Source organism: Ixodes scapularis, unplaced genomic scaffold (assembly GCF_016920785.2).
Source record: "Ixodes scapularis isolate PalLabHiFi unplaced genomic scaffold, ASM1692078v2 PGA_scaffold9__187_contigs__length_104089568, whole genome shotgun sequence".
In the NCBI taxonomy this organism is placed as follows: domain Eukaryota; kingdom Metazoa; phylum Arthropoda; class Arachnida; order Ixodida; family Ixodidae; genus Ixodes; species Ixodes scapularis.
In genome coordinates, this window is record NW_024609884.1 from 68,990,806 (window position 1) to 69,011,418 (window position 20,613).

A 20,613-nucleotide genomic window follows, 5' to 3' on the forward strand; every position below is an offset into this window, starting at 1 on the left:
TGTTCAATAAATAAATATCTGTAGCGGCCAGGTCTCCCATAGGTATGACACTTTAAATGATCTCCCAACACTCCAACAACTGCAGTTTTCTTCACAGGATAACTGTCAAAGAGATTGTATAGAATTTTCTGACATGAAAGCTTAAAATTGTCTGCTCCAAAAGTGGGAATCTTTGCTCCAAAACCTATTGTTCCCTGCTATAAGAGCTGCTCCAAATCACCACTTGTCAGTTCCACCACTGCTAATAGGGAACTACACCCAATTGCTCCAAACTTGCATATGTGCTGCTCCAAAGCTGCTCCAAAAAGAGACTTTTTCTGATACAAAGTTGCTTCATAACGAGATTTTTTCTGCTCCAAAAATGGCTCCAGACTCAAAAGCTGGCTGGACCACCACTGATTCCTTTATCTGCATACATTACCCCAATCTTTAGAACTACACACCTTACAATCCTTTCATTGTTTACTAGCTCTGCCATCACTTTGTAGAAAATAGTAGGAAAAAAAAAACTAAAGAAACGCAAAAACAATTGCATCTCGTCTGCAATTTTCGTCATTTATGCTTTCCCATGAAAAGAAATACCCTCTGGTTATACGGTCATGTCTCGTTAATATCAATACCCTGCTATGTGGCCATCATTTTCGGGGACAAACTGGAAAAATACATGCATTTTTTTCCCGTTATGGACAACTCACATTATGTCCGATTTTTGGGGGTAGCGGAGTTGTCCAGATTAACGAGACATCGCTGTAGTTCCATAATCTTTGCTTATGTTTTTTAAACGATAAGCGACATGAGGACATCAGAGAGCACACCACGAGGCACAAAAGTTGTAGGCGTGTCCTCTCTTCTTGATTCCTGTGCCCTTGACGCAATCACAAGCGTTCAATGTACTCGGTCACAGTCAAACGCAAATGTGTGAATCAGGCTTGACCCGAGATCTCGCAAAAGGAGCTTCTGCTTTTTTCTGGGGTTGTTCAGCACCCCTTGTGACTATCCTACTTCTTATCACTGAATCAGACTAAACCAGATCGTGGAGCCCCCTACTAATGACAACGTTAGGGTGACTTGAAAAGTAAAGGACCCCATCCTTTGATCCTTCTGATGACCATCATGTACGGCTGCGGATTGTTTCACAACCTTAGCTTTATGTCTAGTTTGTTCTGAAAGTGCATGCTCACATGCTTAATGCTTTGCAACTGTAGCCTTGCATACAATATAGGCTGAAATACTCAATTCGGCCTTTTGCTGCATCTGCGGCCCCCAAAAGCTCAAGTATCTCTCAGTAGACTAGTTTCGAAATTTCGGAATGATACATGATTGTGTGCGGCCGCCATTAGTTGGTCATGCACTGTGAACTTGCATTTGACACAAGCGCTTTGTCAGCATTCGGAGTGTACTCGGATCAAAACGCATTCCACACGACACGAGTGCTGCATCAGTGTTCAGTGCAAACTCGGAACCGATCACGGGCTTCACGCTGGAAGCGATGAGACAAACTAACGGCTGCTGCACATAATCTATGCATTATTTCACAATTTCGGAAAGGTTCTATTTGTCAAATAATCCGAAGTATGGGACCTCATCTTCTCATTTCACTCCTAGTTCGAACCACAGTGCTCTCAAAAACTGACAGGTATGGAAAAGAATCAGGGAGGACTGTTTCAGCTCGTATTGTCCACAATAGTACAGCTTTTCCGTTTGTTGAAAAAACCTCAATGCAAGGTTACATTTAGGTGGCACTTGAGATGTAGTTACACTCTAGCTGTAGGCATGTTTCAGCCTAAATCATGCATGGGGAGTATAACCAGGTTTTACTTTATTTATCAAAGCAGCAAAAGAAAAGTAAAAAACACCAAGTAGTTTAGGTGCGCTATCGGCATCTCACTTAAGGGGGGACACTACCCACAAAAAAATATTTCTGTAAAAAACGTTGATTTTGAAAAATTACATATTTACATTCACCAAAATCTAGCGAGTATTTTCAGGAATTTTCACTAGTTTACACTGCATAGTTAATTTTTTATAAATTATTTTCTGTCCACCGAAGCTAAAGAAAAGATAGGGTTTGGAGCACTTTGACCACATTTTTCTCCATTCCACTTTTCGGTATAAATTCCATTTTAGTCAACCTATCGTTTGATAATGGCAATACAAGGAAGGCTCGTTCTTCACTTTTCCTGACTGAAATTTAATAAGGAATGTGGCTATGGAATGCTTTTGTCACTTTACAGATGTCTTTTATAAAAAATGTTGACATTTTGTCAAAGACGTAGAAGACCAAAAGTTGACCGAAATTGTAGAAGAGAAAATTGATAGAAATAAATGACTTTTTACGAAAAGCTTTCCATAGCCGCACCTCCTAGGCATTCTGCTACATATCTAGCGAATAAAACTCTTAGTGATAGTTTTCCGACGATAGATTAACTAAACAATGTAGGCGTGTTGCTGATAAAAGCTGCCCTAATTTCCTTCCCACTTAACCGACAGACATGAAATTTTGTTATGCACCCTCTAGCCTGACCACCAGCCTACACTGTAAATTTCATTAATTTTAAGCCAAGGGTTCAAAAGTTGACCCTTCTAGGGGGTGTGCCCCCTTAAAGGGACACTGACAGGGTATCTATGCTTACCGAGGTTTTGATTTGAACATGACTTATAAGAGCCCAACTACCCAGAAGAGAATTTGTGGCTCGAAATTCGTTTTCTTTCTGCCTGTAAACAGCCTGTCTAGAATTTGCCGGTTTCAGTCGCACTCACTCTCATTTCCATGGTCAAATGGTGTTCAAACTATGTGTACCAAATATATTCAAAGTCATGAGTTATCTAAGACACATTTAATATTAAAAATAGAAAAGAATATGAACCTCAGTTTTCGTTGCCTCCAAGAAGCTGCAAATACGTTGATTGAAAAAGTATATGTTGCACAGACCACAGAAAGTACATGTACACGTCATTTTCAATATGGCGACTTACCGTGGGTTGGATGTTTGAGGAAAATGCTACGGAACGACATTCACCAGTGTCGGTGACAGGTAAAATCTATCACAAGTATCTTTCGCTCCTCATTTTATGAAATTGCTCTTTGCTCGCTTGTGGATCGAGTGGGCCTGCTGGGAATGAGATGATTTGTGGCTTTTTTTTGCCTCTGCTTGGAGGGGATCAGTGCTTTCGTTTTCCATCTTTAGCGTAAAGCAAGTTACTACCGACTATGGTGCCAAACATTTGGTGTAGTGCGATGCTCCAGTAAGCTGACATTGATTAGAAACTACAATTGATGCAATGCGTGCTCTCTCCGGCTCCCACCCACAATATGTGCTCCAGGTGCTTCTGGTAGGAGCTGCACCATGTTGCCACCGTCTTGTCGCATGCTTCGAAAGTCCCTGATAGGATTGGAAGGTCAAAGATCCTTCAGGTGGTCCACCTCCAGCACAAGCTTTCTACTTTTAATAAAGCTTCAGTGTCTCCTGAGCCTTAAGCGTGCATGCGTGGCCAAAGTATGACTGAAAGCAACGAGCATATGCTCGTGGCCAGGCATCGGGAAGAGACGCTTCGCTCTTTTTATTCTGTTGGTGAATACAGCAGAAATATACAGATATTTTGGATAAAACCCTTAATCTGATATGTGTACCGATGCTCACTTGCATTTCTACAAAGGCTCAAATACAGAGAGTATTTTTTGAAGATGACTAAAAGGTCTTCTCACCGATGCCGCGCCAGCTAGCAGCACTAATTCCAAACTAGGCGTGATTACCGGGCGTGGTCATGTGCGCCGCTGCCTGTGGGGCCGCGGCTGTCATTAAGATGGATGCGATGGCACAGGCCAGTATGCTGTGCCGACTGCATCGCACCTTTCCAGATGCGATTTTATAGCTGCGCAGTGCTGTGCAACTGAAATGTTGCGAGTGACTTCAAATCAAACTCCTCCGAAAAAGGCAACATAGAGAAGTTCTCCAGACCGCTCGACGCGCTCCGCCGCTTTTCGATGGATTGGTTGAAGCTGCTCGGCGAGCAGAATGCTCGGCGAGCATGCGCCGAGCGCTCTCTATATACCAGAAAAAAAGCTTGTGTTAAACCAATGCACTATTGCTCACAGTCCTTTTTGAGCAAGTCAAGAAATTTTTTTGCATTATATCAAACTGGCTGTTAATGCAAATTAATTAGCTAACTTTCTAAATATTAATTTGTGTGGAAACCTGCCAATACAAAAGTTGTAGGGTGTGTTGAGAAACATGCTATTATGTCATTTTCATAGGAAAGATACTGAATTGAAACTTAGATTATAACTTTCACATTGAGAAATAAGTTAAACATGATCTACTCTATCTGCTAATGACAATCACACGCTTGTAGTTTGATTGGATGCCTATATTCTTCGTTCCAAAGGACTGATTCCAGCTAGCACTCCAAGATAGCCATTGGAGAGCGCAATGCATCACGGGAGACGTCACGTCAACTGGCCCAGCGCGAACAAAGCTGCTTGGGGGCTGGTGTGGTTATGAGCTCCGCCACTTGGTGTTGTCAATGCGTTACAACCTGGCCGTGGTAGTATCCCCTTCCCGCAGGAGTTGGATAGGCCGGGAGAGAAGGGAAATCAGGTTCGACAGGGCTCGCGCTCACGCAGCTTGCCACCGTACTTCAACAGAGCATCGCTGCTTTGAGTTCATAGTGACGTAACAGCATTTGCTTTGTTCCTTTTTTGTCTTTTTGAGCAAAAAATTGATGTCTTCATGGTGTGGCCATAATATGGTTGACATTTAGGTAATAAAATAGGCACAAGAATTTCGTTGCAGTATTCCTTAATGGGTCAAACATTGTCAAGTTTTGAACAAAGCACTCGAGATTTTTAAAAAATCCCACGTGACTAGGGAACTAACATTGCAAAGCACTAGCAGGTAGTTGCATAGAATTGTTCTTAAATCTTGCGCAAAATTGTTTAGCTTTTTTTAAAGCTCGAAACAATGAGACACACAGTCTACCTTTATGGGAACGACACGATGGGATGCTTTTTAATGTGCTCTTTAACTTTTGTATCGGATTGTTTGCGCGCAAATTTCTTATTAAAAAGTTTGCTATTTAATCTGTGCTAATTAGCCAGTTTGGCACATTGCAAAAAAATATCTGGACTTGCTCAACAGGACTGTGAACAATACTGCATTGGTTTACCATGCGCAGTGGTGGAACTCATGAAATTTACTTGGGAGCAGCCAAGGAAGCAGCTGAAACAGCTGTTTTGGAGCGGGTTTGGCGCAGCTAAAACTACATTCTGAAGCAGGCTAGGAGCAGCTCAGATCTGTTTTCATTGCACTTCAGCTTGTGTCTTAGGCAAGCACGGGAGCAATTTTAATTGTGCTTAGCAGCACAGATGAACATGAGTGGTTAGGACCTAGGTAGATGGGATAACAGTGTAACAGATGCAAAAACTTGAAACTTTGTGAGCCTTAATGATAATCAAAAAGCAAGTACCATATGTTTCTGAAGATAGTGTCCTTGATATTTTTTGAGTGGCTTTCAGCTGCTCAAAATGCAAACCAGCACAGCTTATCGCATAACCCACACGTGCTCGACATAGTAATTATATGTGCGAACCACATGATTTGCGTAAGCAATAGACATGCAGTTGTGCGGAGGAACAGCGCAACAAATTTCGAGTCTATCCTATTGTGCAACTCAATATTGAAGCAGGAGACGACGATTAACGGAGTTATTTTATTCGAGGTGATAAGCAGGAGCATGGTTAGAGTACGCCGAGCAGATCTACTACTCGCATGAGAGCTGCTGGCCGGCAAGGTTTCGGATCGGACCACGTTTCACTTCTATCAAATCACGATTTATCTTGCGGGAATGTGGTTCCAACTTCTAACGGTGAAGTACTAAAAATAATATTTCGCTCATTTGTTTTCAACTGGCTGACATCCGGATCCCGGGCCGCAGAGCCTCAGGCAATCTAACGTTTAATGATTCGACCTCACCTTGGCCGACTTGATTAACCGCTTATGGTTGAAGAATAACAATCCAGTCGCAGGTGGTGTAGCGCTTGGAATCCGACCCCCGAGTTTTTTCGCGCGCTTCTTACTCGGGATACACAGGGAGAATAAACAGAACAAAGAATTGCAAGGCCAATAAGCTAAACGTGCTCATTGTTGCCAATCGAGTCAATAGAAACCGAAACCAAAACAAAAACCAAAACAAAATACAATTTTTTTGGCGCATGTTTGGAGATTTGGTGCATAATGGCGCGAGGTGTTGGCTGTGGCGCAGTTTCTGCAACATGGCGCAGGATGGCGCAGACAAATGCGTCTGGCGCAAATGGCGCAGCCGTTCTACCCCTGCATGCGTAGCAAGCACCAGCTTTTTCTCTTTAGGGGCGAAGCTCCTTAGGGTCTAGCCTTGTCTGTCCGGCGTCCGTGCTCACATCGATCTTGCTGGCACTCGTGCTCGTGCTCGTGAGCTCACGTGCTCACGTGCTCGTCTAAAGCAAAAAAAAAAAAAAAAAAATTAGAAAAGAATGTTTGCGATGTTGACAGGATTCGAACCTGTGCGGGGAGACCCCAATGGATTTCTTGTCCATCGCCTTAACCACTCGGCCACGACTGTGGGACGAGTAGGGGGCTCTGAGATGTGGTAGTAACTCAAGAGCTGGGGATGTCATGGATGAGACGTTGCATGTAGCCGCTCAACGTCTATACGCCAAGATGGCGAATGCGGAGGACGTGTGTGCCGACTGCTCCGGGAAAATCTTCGGCAGGCAGCAGTATCTCGAGTGCTGCGGCGACTGTGGCCAACGGTTTCATTGTAAATGTATCAACGTAAACGCGGAAGATTACGATGTGCTTATGGCAAGCGGACGGAGCAAATATAAATGCAAAACTTGCACTCGGCGGCGAATATCGATAAGCGACACGCCCCCTTCTACGAAAGAAGTTGGCGCCAAGGAACCAGCGGTAGCAACGGTGGCTTACAACGCGGACACCGAGAACAAGCTTCTCGGCCTCGTGGAATTGCTGCTCGCAAGAGTAGACAAGCTGTCAGCGGTGGTGTCGACTCAGGGGCAAGTGATTGCTGCGCTCCGAGATCAAAATGGAGAGCTACGAGCCAAGGCGAGCGAGACGTTGGACGCCGTGAATCAACTTCGTGCTGTGCTCGAAAATCCCCCCACCGTGACCCCACCTGAGAAACAACGGGCTACGTTCGCCGGCGCTCTGCAAAAATCGGCAGAACCGGGCAAGTTGGCCAGCACTGCGCAACGCACCGCGACGCAAGGAAGCGGTACGATGACGGCTTCGAATCCCAGTGCCAATACTACATCCCACAACAAGAAGGGCCGACAGAGCGACATCAACAATGCTACGACAGATGAAGCCAACGATGGATTCCAAGAGGTTAGACGGAAGAAGAGCACCATGAGAGCCGGCAAATGCAAGTCGTCGAGCATCTCAAGTGCTCGTCGCCCGCGGAAGTCTCTGTTTGTAACACGCCTTCACCCGGATACATCGTCTGAAAATGTTTGTGAACTGTTGGCGTCAGTTACTGAGGTCACCTGCTTTGTGTGCACCAGGCTGCGAAGTAAGTTTGACAATTATTCATCCTTCCACATTGCTGTAGACGATGATAAGTTGGACGTCATCAGCGACGCTGAACTGTGGCCTGAGGGTTGTCTATTCCGTCCGTTTTACGGTCCGCTAAAGGACAGCATGCGTTTTGACCAAACGGGCAACCAACCCAGGAACGTCGATGAATAATGCACGCAAACTATCTTTGTATTACCAGAATACACGTAGCATACGTGGAAAGGCTGCGAAGTTCATGGAAAATTGTATCGCTTCTGAATATGATATATACTGTATAACTGAGACATGGTTGCGGGAGGATATTCCTAGTACCGAGTATTTTCCGTCTCAGTTTTCAGTCTATCGTGGGGACAGAGATTACGAAATGTGCAATCAAATTCACGGGGGCGGTGCTCTGATAGCAGTCCGAAGCAATTTAGAATCCTATCGCAGACCTGATATGGAAATTTACAAGGAATCAGTGTGGATCGAAATTAATCTTCACGGACAACAGAATATTCTTCTGGGGAATTACTATTTCCCTCCGCAATGCGACTTTTCCACCTTTAGTTCTTGTATTAATCACGCTTTGAGCATGATAGACTTCGCAAAATACCGTGTTTTTATTACGGGCGATTTTAACCTGCCTGGTGTGAATTGGGACACTGGTATCATAAACTCGTCCAACTCAGAGGTGCGAAGAAAAGCGAATGATTTATCTCAGCTCGTGAACTACTTGGAACTATACCAAAAAAATTTTCTTGTGAACTACAAAGGCAACGTGTTGGATTTGTTCCTTACAAATGATAACGAATGTATACTACAACAAGCTAGCGCCCCACTTGTCCCTGTTGACACCTGGCATGTCCCGTTTGAAGTAGATTTGAGTATAGCTGATAACCAAGGTACAGCATGTCCGCAAGCGACTGCTTTTTCTTATGCAAAGGGGAATTACCTGGAGCTTTACGAGTTTCTTGCGAACACAGATTGGTCAGTCATTACATCAGGTAAAGATGAAGTAGATAAACAAGTACTAATGCTTACAGACCTAGTGACATCAGCTATGAAGATGTTCATTCCGGCTTACGTACATGGTGTCACAAATCACTACCCTTTTTGGTTTTCCCACGAATTGAAACATACAATGAGGAAAAAGCTACGTTATCACAGACATTACAAGCTGACTAATAATCTGTTCTGGTACGAAAAGTTCAAGTCGGAGCGAGCTTTAGCGAAGCGTCTTTATCGTCGGGACCTCCGAAGCCACACTCAAAGTGTTGAATCAAGCCTAAAGCAAAACCCGCAAAGTCTTTGGAAGTATACCAGGAACTTCTCGAATAAAAAGAAAACGGCACAGAAGATAACACTATCTAACGGTTCGGAACATATCAGCAGTCCGAGCGACGTCTGTCAAGCGTTTGCAGATTTCTTTTCTGGTGTTTTTGATTCCACGGGAAATACGTCTCAAACATGCACACTGCCAGACCAGGAAAACGCATACTTATCAATTCCCGAGCTCAGCATTGACGACGTTTTTGCGGCGATTCGGGCGTTACCACCTAAGAAATCGGCTGGAGCCGACGGAATTCCTTTGTTTATAGTGAAAGGGTGCGGTGACGTGTTAGCTCCGATTTTAACTTTTGTATTTAATCGGTCGTTGAAAGATAGGCTTTTTCCAACTGCATGGAAGTACTCTCTAGTTGTGCCAATATTCAAAGATGGGTCGGCACTAACTGTCACTAATTATCGTCCAATTTCACTGATCTGTTCGTTTGCCAAGGTGTTCGAAAAGGCCATGCATTGTCATATCATGCATTTTTTTTCCAGACGTATAAACGTGCAACAACATGGTTTTATGCCAAATCGTTCTGTGGAAACAAACTTAATAGCGTTTACGGAATTTGTGGGTGCCAAACTAGGGTCGAAGCAGCAGGTCGACGCAATTTACTTTGATTTTAAAAAAGCATTTGACCTAGTGAGCCATTCACTGCTAGTTAAGAAACTGGCGTCCTATGGTTTCTCCTTACCACTTTGCGAATGGATTCAGAGCTATCTGCATGACAGATGGAATTCTGTTTCATACGGTGGTGCACAATCAACCGCGTACCTCTCCAAATCGGGAGTCCCGCAGGGTTCTAGCCTATCGCCTCTGCTTTTCAACATCTTCGTGAACGATATTTGCTCATGCATAAATCACTCGGAAATGTTACAATTTGCCGATGACGTTAAGCTTTTCCGAGCTATTGTGGACATTTCTGAGTGCAATAAACTACAGCAAGATATTACAGCATTGGCAGACTGGTGCAAGGACAACAAGTTGGTTCTCAACCCTGCTAAAACAAAAGTCATATCTTTTTCGAGAAAACATTTCTTTAACACCTTTGACTACACTTTGAACAAGTGCTCGATTGAGCGCGTCTCAGTTGTACGTGATCTAGGAGTTTTCTTGGACAGTGAATTTAAATTCTCTGATCATGTGGCATACTTGAGCAATACATGTTACCGTACTTTGGGCGCAATTACCAGAATGACTCGAAACTTTAGAGGATATTCTTGCTTTTTGCATTTGTACTGATCCCTCATCCTGTCTAAACTGGATTTCTCTAGCGTTGTTTGGAATCGTTTAAACCAGACAAACTCGAATGAACTTGAAAATGTACAGAAGAAGTTTGTTCGACTACTTTACGATCGTTATTTTAACAGGCGAATTTATTTCAGCCATGAGCGATTGTTGAAGATTTTAAACCTGCATTGCCTCTCCGAAAGGAGGCAGGCACGAGACTTTTTATTTTTACACAAATGTCTTCACGGTTTCATAGATTGCCCCAAGCTAACCTCATCCGTACTCATTGCTGTACCTGGCAGGTCTCTTCGCTCCCATCGTGTTTTCGGTTCCTCTGATCCAAAAAGCTTAAGACCCATGGAGCGTATCCAGTATAATTTTAAAATGTCAAATGTCGCAAACACGCTCGAAGTAGACATCTTTTTGCGGGAAAGTTTTAGTTTGCGGTCTCTGCTAGTGCTTTTATAATGTGACGCCCTCTTGTATCAGTCTTTTTGGCAAACAGTGTTGTTTTCAACTTTATCCACTTTTCTCATTTACATTTATATTTCACGTTTTTGTTTGTTCAAATTATGTATGCGTTTGCGTGCATCTTTTTTATGCAAAACTGCATGTAGGTGTCAACGGTGCACCCTTATGTAGGCCTATGGGCTGTTTAGGGGCACCGGAAAAGTACAATAAATAAATAAATAAATACAGGAGAGGGCGCTGCGGTCAAATACATATATAATTGCATTAAACTTTGCATGCATTGGCTCAACGTTTATAGACGAGAGGGCGCTGCGGTCAAATGCTCAAATGCGTACATAACCACGTTCCATACCACATATTCTCTTTCTGACATGGATGAGAACGAACGAAAGGCTCGGCATGCTGTGGCTCAGCGTCTACGCAGACAAGCACCACCAGAGCTTGGCTTAATCAACATCATTCACCACGTGGAGATGCGGTCAATTTTTTTTTTTGGTTTTGTCACAAATTAGTTGAAACACCCTGTGTAAACACTGCTCTGCTTGCTTGGGAAAATACCAGAGATGTTGTAGACTGAGTTGGAGGTGCTTAATAGCAGTCTTGGTGAGGAGACTTGCAGAAAGACAAATTGGAAGGCAAAACATTGGCAGGTAGCTGTAATTGTTCTCTCAGGCATAGTTAATATTTAGATCTTTCTTAAGCTCACTCTTGCTGTTAAGTATCTATGTCCCTTTTAGAGTCGGGAGCAAGCAGATTTAATGCTAAGTCGGGAGAGAAAAGAATTTGATGTGAGGCAAGTTTTTGCTTGTGTGTCTGCTTAAGTATGCTGGGGGACTAATGTTCTACTATGCTTTTAAATTTTGTCTTTAATTACAGTTTTTCAAACTGTTACTCAAAGTCTAGTTGACTTTATAGTGATTCTTTACTTTACAATTTTGGAATGCATGATAAGTGCAAAGTGAGTCTTGCAAAACCCAAGCTTTTTACAGCATATTGGTTGCTGAAGTCTTTTTCTATTGACTGTTCTTCGGCTGTACAGGTTGTGGAGCTTTGCTGCTAAGGAGACAAATTATATTGCATGTTGTGAGGTTTTCGGTTTAAATACAATCATGTATCATTAATGTGAACCCCATTAATATGGACACCCTGCATGTAGACAAAATTTTCGGGGACCAATCCAGCCCCCAAAATTGTGCCTCTTTAATATAGAAACCCACAGTCTGGACTATGGACAGTCAGTTCGGGAATGAACTTGGTGAATACATGCATTTTCGTATTGTTATTGTGAAAATAAATTTTCTAAAAATGGTCCACGAACGAAAAAACAAGAACCTAAAAGTGAAGTTTTCGGGTTGCAGTACACTGAGCACTTCAATATTGTCTGCTATTGGTTACCCTTCCTGAGAAAGATACAAGACCCGGGAACCGAAGAATGGTTATATTTTTGGGATTTTCCGGCCAAAGGGTTTACTCCTCCTTCTTTCCCCATGCGCGTCATAGCTGTGGATGACAAACTTAGACATTCATGGGTCATGTACCTTTGTGCTTAAAAGTAATTTACGACACTCTGAAGGAGGTGTCGCAAAAAATAAACAGTACCTTTCGTGGCTATGCATTTGTTTATTATTTGGAATCTTGACCTTGATACTTTATGGACAACTCACATTATGGACGATTTTTTGGGGAACGGAGGTGTCCATATTAATGAGACATCACTCTATGGGTGTTCCTACTGAATGCGATCAAGATCTGATCTGAGCTCTTAGTTTCACAGGTAGAAGGCAGTGCGACTGCTTTCTTGTTTCTTTTGGGATTTTTAATACTGTAGTGCAGTGGTTCTCAAATAGGGGCCCGCTGACCTTTCGGGGTCCGCGACGGCATTCTAGGGGTCCGCAAAGCCCTGCCTCATCAGTTAAGCCCGGCAATAAAAGTTGTATTTCTTTTTAGATTGAGATCAAACGTTTCAATTTTTGGGTGAGTTTTCTCGTCTGTATGTCAATTAGAAAATTCTACTTCAAACTAGCCCTTAGATATATCCATTTATTAAATCATTATCATAATTAACCTATACCTTCCTCTTCCCCTTGCCACGAACGGGGTACTCCATCATCTCCGCCGATCCACAAGAGGTCCGCGAAACATCAGTGGTTGAGAACTACTGTTGTAGTGCACCGACATGTTTGTATTGTTGGAAAGGAATGGCATCTGCTGCATAGATTCAAGTAAAGTAGTTATTAAAACATACATGTTGCAAGTTGTGACTGGCCAGCTGATGTCTGCTTCACACCCTGACAGGACAAGTACAAGCGGTCGCTGGCGGACAGCGAGAACCTCCGGATGCGGATGCTGAAACAGGTGGAAGAGGCTCGGGTCTTTGGCATTCAGAAGTTCTGCAAAGACCTGTTGGATGTGGCAGATGTGCTGGACAGCGCCCTATCAAGCGTGCCTGAGGAGGCCATTGTTCCAGACAACCCACACCTGCACAGTTTGTTCACGGGACTCAAGATGACTCAGGCGCAGATGCAGACGGTGTTTCGACGTCATGGGCTCACTCAGCTCAACCCAATCGGCCTCAAGTTTAACCCAAATGAGCACCAGGCAGTATTCGTGCACCAAGATGCCACCAAGCCACCTGGCACGGTGGCAGTGGTCTCCAAGATAGGCTACAAACTTCAGGACCGCACAATCCGCCCAGCCATGGTGGGCGTGGTGGAGCGAACCTGACGGCGTTTGCTTTCTGGTTTAGATCATCATTGTTTCTCTGTCATAAGTAGTTTTTTTTTGTTTTTTTTTTAGGGGAACGAGTGATCAGCACAGATCGTAGTGTTGTTTTAGGAAAGTTCTCCAAAACTATCTTTGCACAATTTTAGAAAGGTCTACCTGTAAAATACCAAGTAAGTGCCTACCCGAAAGTTGGAGATTATGACAAAAAAAATGGGGTGGGCGCCTGTTAGGTTTGACAGCGTAAAAGAAGGGGCCCATGGTAGGGTAGGCCTTTGCTTCATCTAACGGAACATTATAGGAGCAGTATAGGGATCTGGCAGAACCTTTAATTACAATAAGCAGCCGTGCCACTATTGTCATGTCCACTTCGTGCGAGCGCTCTCGTGTCATGCTTTGCACCGGTGCATGCGCATGAAGCTGCACCACTTAGCACCGGCTTCACGGACAGGCAGCTGGAGTGGAGGAGCACGTTGGTTAGCTCTGTGTGTTCAGGCGTTTGTTGGGATGGGTGCTTGACATGGTCATTTGCTTATATAAAAGATGTTCGAAATGGAAGGGGTGGGCACTTTTTGCGAGGTGGGTGCATTCTTGGTATTTTACAGTAACGACAGGCTTGTGGCCGGATACTGTTGGAAAGTTTTTTTCTACGTTCTAGATAAATTTGACTTTTTCATTCCAACCGACACATGTGAGGGAAAAGAGGGGTGGCCTGCGTCACGGCATAGCTTGATTTCGGCATGAGTGTCGCGTCCAGAAGGTTTTGACTGCGTGTAGCATGGCACCCCATGGGGTGGTCTTTCTAGGGACTGAAACCGGCCCCCGGTTATGCATACAAGTAGCATATGAACTTCGACTTTGGTTGCACAGCACATTAATAATAAAATTTAATTGCTTTGTTACTAACCCTCTATTTTGTCTTTCTTTCTGAATGCCATGTAATGGCTTGAAAGCATTTCCTTGCATATATGAGATATGATCAAAAGGTTCAGAGACTAGCTTTGTAGTAAAAAGAGAGGGCAGCATGGTGATGTGTGTGCAGCTATCGATTGCAGGGACGTTTATGTCATTATGCCAAAGGGCATCATTCTGGGAGCATTTGGAGCTGCTCTACAAGAGTTTTTGTGGCCACGCGTACGAGCGCGTCGGCAATTGCAGCATGGACTTCAACGAGAGCAAAGAGCGAACATCACTTCTGTGTCGAACTTGGCAAATCTGGAACAGAAACCTTAAAATGAGTGCAGGCTTATGATGATAAAGCAATGAATTGTGCGAGGTGTTTCGAGTGGCGGGCACCCTTCAAGAATGGTAGAGCATCACTGGAAGATGTAGAAAAGTTGTGTGACCTTCCCCTACCTCTTCTCGTCTTCCAGTGATGTTCTGCCATTCTTGAAGCATGAACGCCACTCAAGTCACCTTGCACAATTCATTGCTTTTCCGCCACAAGCTTCCCGACTCATTTCGACGTTTATCTTCCAGATTTGCCAAGTTAGATGCAGAATTGATGTTTGCACTTTGCTCTGGTTGTAGTCCATGCTGAAATCACCAATGTGTTCGTACACATGGTCACAAAAACTCGTGTAACACAGATCCAAGTGTTCACAGAACCATGCCCTTTGGCATGATGACACACAAAGCCTTCGACAGCTGCATGCGCATCATTGTGCTGCCCTCTCTTTTTACGCTCCAAAACGAGTCTCTGAATATTTTCACACCTCATATTCATGAACAAATTATTTACTTGCCATGGTGGTGAGCATATATTTTATAATATTATCTTGAAATTATTTTTATTGATTTGGCTTTAATTAGAAATTCTTTTTAGCACAATGTGTATTACTCCACAAAATCTTGCTTACTAGAAAAATTTCTAGAATAGCATTTTTATGAGGAAAATGGGATCAGACCAGCTACATTTCACAAACATCAATAGATTGAGTAAGAGCTTGCTTGTTTTCAGCACAACCTTCTACACCTCTCCCTTTTTAAATTGGTCAGTGGTAGCTCTGCATTTATTTATTTACACAAAGGCCCTTTTGCACATTACATAGGGGGAACTTTCAAGAACAAAAATGACTTTGCACCACCCAGATAGAGCAACACAGCATGTTTCCCCGAGTTTCCTGTGGAACTTCTGCAAACCTCTTGGCTTAATGTATTCATATCAAGTTGAGCAGTCATGAATTTCTTGAGTTTCCTTATCTCTTTAGTGCCATTTGCTAAGGAAGAAAAAAGATACTGCATAAGGGACCATGGAGGAATTTTGTATTTGAAGTTGGGACGTTTAGGTACTTCTGTTTTAGGTCCTCTAAGTGTGTACCAGCTTTTGTGATGGGAGATGTACTTAGACATTTCATGAACCATGGGTGTCTGTAGTGAAATTGAATGTAGATAGAAGTTGATAAAAGTTTGCTAATATCAGATTGTATATGTATATGGGCTGAGTGGAGATAGGAAACTTCAGGGTGTGCAATGCTGCAGTTGCTGATGACTGGTATTGTGACGAAAAGGCACCTCGTCTGAAGCAAATGTAATTTGGCTCGCCAAGAAACATGAATGGCCCGTCTACATAGATAATTTAATTGCCATAAGTTATCGATTGCAGCGCTCCGAGAACTTTGTTGTCCCAGGTGGAAGGGCAGGCAGTTTTCAGGTTGTCCTTTTGCCAGCCTCTCGGACTGCACTCTCTGCCATGTTAGTGCTTAGCTGTTGGTTTGGTTTTCATAATGCCTCTGATGGCAGCTACTGTCTCTTAGCTCAGCTTCAATGTTTTCATGCAATATTGTGCAAGCTGAAGGAGCTAGACGTGTGACCTTCAAAAGAGTGTTAGGGCACTTGAATCATAACTCCTTTCTGAATACATGTGCAGGCACTTCGGATCTAGGCATAAGACCCTCGGATGCGGATAAAATAATGTAATCTATGAATGTGGTTTGGAAGCAGATAGAAAGTGTAAATATGGTTTCATGGGAAGCACTTCTAGGAGATTCGAGTCTACTCTTGCCGAGTGTGAAGATGGGCCAACGTGACCTTGCCGAGTCAAATTTTACAATAGCTCACTCCCGAACATTCTAGATTGAATATTCGAAATACCGAGTGTGGTAGATAAGGAGCTGACCAGATAAGGAGCTGAACGTGGCCTTGCCGACTCGCTCTCTTGTGCTAGCCAGCGGTCACGCTGACACATCGTCGCCTGCTGCTGCCGCCATCAATGCTCGCTGCTGCTTTCTCGACGCTCATTCTTTCTTTTGTTTGTGGCACAAGTTCGCCGATTAAATCTTTAGTTTCAGTTTGCTCTTGTCAAACCTTTGTCATCCGCTCTATTTGCATCTTACCATAGCCTCCTCTATACGAAGAAAGCCTGGCACATCGACGACGGAGCAATAGGGCGCGCGGCCGCAGGAAAAAGGAGAGGAGGAGCGCGCCGAACGGTGACCAATATGGTAGCGCAGAGCAGAAAGGGCAGACCTAGACAGCGAGCGCTTGGGTCATGAGCGGCCGCTCCCCGAACCACGCTTGTTTTTGTGTTTTCATCACCGTCGTTTTCGTACTCCGGGAGAAACGGGCGCGGCGATTCGAAAGGGCGCAGGGAGAAACGGGAAAGGGTGGACGTTAAGTTTCTCCTCTCCACGATAGCGACAAGAAAAGAGAGAGAGAAAAAAAAAAAGATTGTTTCTGCGTTTGGCCGCTCGCTCTTTTGTGGCGCTAGCAGACAAGGTTCTCTCCGCTCCCGTTTCCTCGCCCCTCCTTTCCCATTTACGACGGCCGTCTTTTCTCGCGACGCGCCAGGCTTTATGATCTTACTGACGAGAGATTACTAAACGAAAGTAGGCATGTCTCGTATCAAAGAGTAATTCACTTCCTCCATTGAATATTGCATTCTAGGTCTTCATTCCAGCATTATACTAAATATGTTCACTAATTATGTCTCCAGCAAAATAAGGTCGAGTGTAACCCTGGTGCTTTTTGGCACCAAAGTTACTCGTAAGTCGCAATGTGTCAAAAGTAATTATTTCCACACATATTGAATTCCTTTTTTTTATATTTTTTATTGATGCTTTCACAAGTGTACAAAACGTGGTTCCTCTTCTGCAGGGCGCGATGTTTAAAGGGATACTTCAACGAAATTTGAAATGTATCTGTCGTGTTCAGAAATAGTATGAATATTATCCACAATACCCGTAAATGACAATTGCACGTTTGTATTTTGAGCCTGATTATTTTTTGTTATAAATGACCCTCTGGCAAGTGCTTGGCGAGCAGCCAGAAAAGAGCACATCACATCCGGCACAATCCTGACATAGTTTGCCTCGGGATGAGCAGAGCTGCGGCGAGGCTGACGTCGTCAGGATGCCCTAGCCACCGAAGCGGTCGAAGCACGCCAGTGATCGGGCCACCGCAACTAACTGCAAAGTTGCTTTTGTTTGAATTTTGAATGACGGGTTAATCGGTCTACCATCTTGTAGAGGGAGAATAGCGACGTCTGGGTCACAAAAGACTCCTGGGGCCCTAATCTGGACACTTGGCGGAAAAGTCGGCCAGAAATTCGGCGGCTATGATTGGCCGGCGCCAAGGTCAAGTGTGGCATTGGCCAATCGCGGCCGCCAGATTTCTCGCCGTCGTTTTCGCCAAGCGTCCAGCTTAGGGCCGCTGTTGTGTGGGGAGTTCCTCCCTCCCCTCTTGTGCTGGCCGTAGAGCTGTCGGGATGACGTCAGGTTCAAAGACTGAAAGAGGGCGAGAGAGAAAAGGGGAAAGGACTACCGGCGCTTTGCCCCTTGCTGGGTGTGTAGAAAGAGTGGAAGTCCCGGGGATGAGAGGCTTGGCCGGTGTTGGGGTGTCTGCAGTGCTTAAACTTCGTTCGCGCTTCCTTTTCTGTTATAAACTCGCAAACTTAATTAGGGCCACGGGCTTCAATGGCGACAGTCCCCCGGTCATCGAGACACCATTGCTCGGTCATAGGATGCACGAATAACGACAAAAAGCGTCGAATACTGTTCGAGGACTTATGTAACTTGCATAGAATCCGGCAAGGCGAGAGCAGCTGCAATGTCTTTAGACTTCATCGCTTTCCACATAACCCCGGTCTGTGGCGGCAGTGGATTGCGTCCATAAACCGAAAGACGTTTCCTCAACGCCATTTTCTCGACTGTGCTCGGAAGATTTTGTGAATGGAGCGCGCACCCAACGCTGTACCGCCGACGAACTATACACTCGCAAGGTGCATGCGAGTTTTCTCGTGATAATTGCTGTTTCATCTTGTAAAATTTTGTAACTGAATTTATCTTAATATTGATAATTTGCAGTGGTGACTGACTCGATTTTATCATCTACAACACTTAGTTGAAAGCTCAGTTCCGCCGCCGGGTGAGGCTGAAATTTGTTGAAAAGTTAGTTCCATCGTTTTTCCTGAATCGCAATCTCCAGCGCGATATCAGAAAGCCGGCAAAAGCGCTGCTTGGAGTGCCGCTTTGGGTGCTTTGAAGCGCTGGATAGTTGCTGCAGGGTAGTCTCGTGTGTTGCGATCTGCGTTTTCAAACCCACTATGCACGTTTTTTTGTTCGAGTCATGGAATCCGCCAGTGCGGCGACGGGGGGAACAGCGGGAGCGAACGTGCCAGCGATAGAAATCGGAGGGAACTCAAAATATACTGCATCAATTAGTTTAATATTTCATGGCTGCTTTGAGGCTGCGGTTCGATATAAGTACATCTAGAACGTCTTCGTCATTCCTCCACAAGGAAATATAAGAACACGGACACGCAAGATAAAAGCAGCGCAGCAAAACGATATGTAGCAGCTCCGGGTGTTTACAAAAGTTAATTGAGGTTCCCGTGTCGGTGTATTGTTTGTTGATTACTAAAACGGCTACGGTGAAATAGGCCCATTGCAAGCAAAAATAGATAATTGGTTCATCATTTTCAGTCATGCGGAAAGTGATGGAGCTTAAAAACATTGCAGCCGCACTCGCCTTGCCGGATTTCATGCAAGCTACATTGGTCCTCGGACAGTATGCGACGCTTTCTGTAGTTATTCGTGCACCTTGTGACCGAGCAATGGTGTCCCGATGACCGGCGGACAGTCGCCATTGAAGACCATGGCTCTGATTAGGTTTGGGAGTTTGAAACAGAGAAGAAGGCACTAACGAAGTTCAGGCACTGCATACACCCAACACCGGCCAAGCCTCTCATCCGGGACTTTCACTCTTTCTACACAACCAGCAAGGGGGAAAGCGCCGGTAGCCGTTTCCTCTTTCCTCTCTCGCTCCCAAAATGGCGCTACCCACAGAGACAGTTATCGTCACTACCTGTCAAGGTTCCTAGACGGGCGTTACAAAGGATGCTTTAGCGACACCCAGCAGGTGCTTTTTGCTATTTGTTTTAAAATTCCTTTTCGTGTCTTTTTTAACAAGATATTGATCTGTGCGGTGTGATATGTACGATGTGATACTGCTCCTTAAAAAGTAAGCGCCGAAATTTCCTTGTAGTATTCTTGTAGTACCCGGCGATTTTTTCATGGTCTCTTATTTGCCTCAAAATTGGCTCAACACACCGATAGACACAGCTGTACCAGTTCCCCAGTACTGTGTTTAAAGAAAAGCATTTTGCGAAGTTATTGATAGTTCTGATTTCGTTTTCAACTTGTTTCTCAAACCGGGAGCCCCTACTGGCAACATTAAAGTGTGACAACGGAAATGGTATGAAGTGGGCAGTCGGACATGTTCCCAACTGATTACAAGACTTTTGGCAGTGTAAAAAGAATGCTTGGTAGCTGATTCACTAAGAAGGATGCAAAAAACACTCGACATACTCTGTTTAAGACTACCTGCGCGACCTGAAAGTCTACCATTTGTGACGTCACACAACTGGAGAGCGCGCGGAAATTTGAATGTTGGTTTCGGCATCATCCTCATTTACGGGTTTTTCAATTGCTATCTTGAATTTCGAGGAAATAAGTAGCATACCGTGAAGACTGAAGTCCGGGTAGTCAGAAAATGCATTTTGTTTGAATAGTTAAAAAAATGACCGCATTTTCTGAGGTGGTTCCTGCCACCTTAGAAAAGATGGTTATAGCGAGTTCGTTTCACGGCACTCGTGTCCAGGCGTGCCCACTCGCGGCGTAAAGCGAGTTCGTTTCGGCAGGCACTCCACGAGTGGTTGCACTCTACGAGTTCGTTTCAGCGGCGGCACCCCACGCGTGCATGCACCCGCTGCACCGAGAAAATCGGGCGTGCGCCAAAATGATATCCCGTCATGCCTCGCTCCGGCGAGCCCGGCGAGGGGCGGGAGCAGTCGACGAGGGTTCGTCTGCT

At 44.5% G+C, this 20,613-nt stretch overlaps 1 protein-coding gene across 1 annotated transcript in view; it reads left to right on the plus strand.

Moving 5' to 3' along the window:
• Positions 1–14,207, plus strand: part of LOC8051568 (grpE protein homolog 1, mitochondrial) — a 31,771-nt gene extending 17,564 nt beyond the window's left edge. The window contains exon 3 of the mRNA XM_029984181.3: positions 12,880–14,207. Within this exon, the coding sequence (XP_029840041.2) occupies positions 12,880–13,308 (429 nt within the window). The 3' untranslated portion in view covers positions 13,309–14,207. The remainder of the gene's footprint in view (positions 1–12,879) is intronic.
• Positions 14,208–20,613: the final 6,406 nt, after the last annotated feature.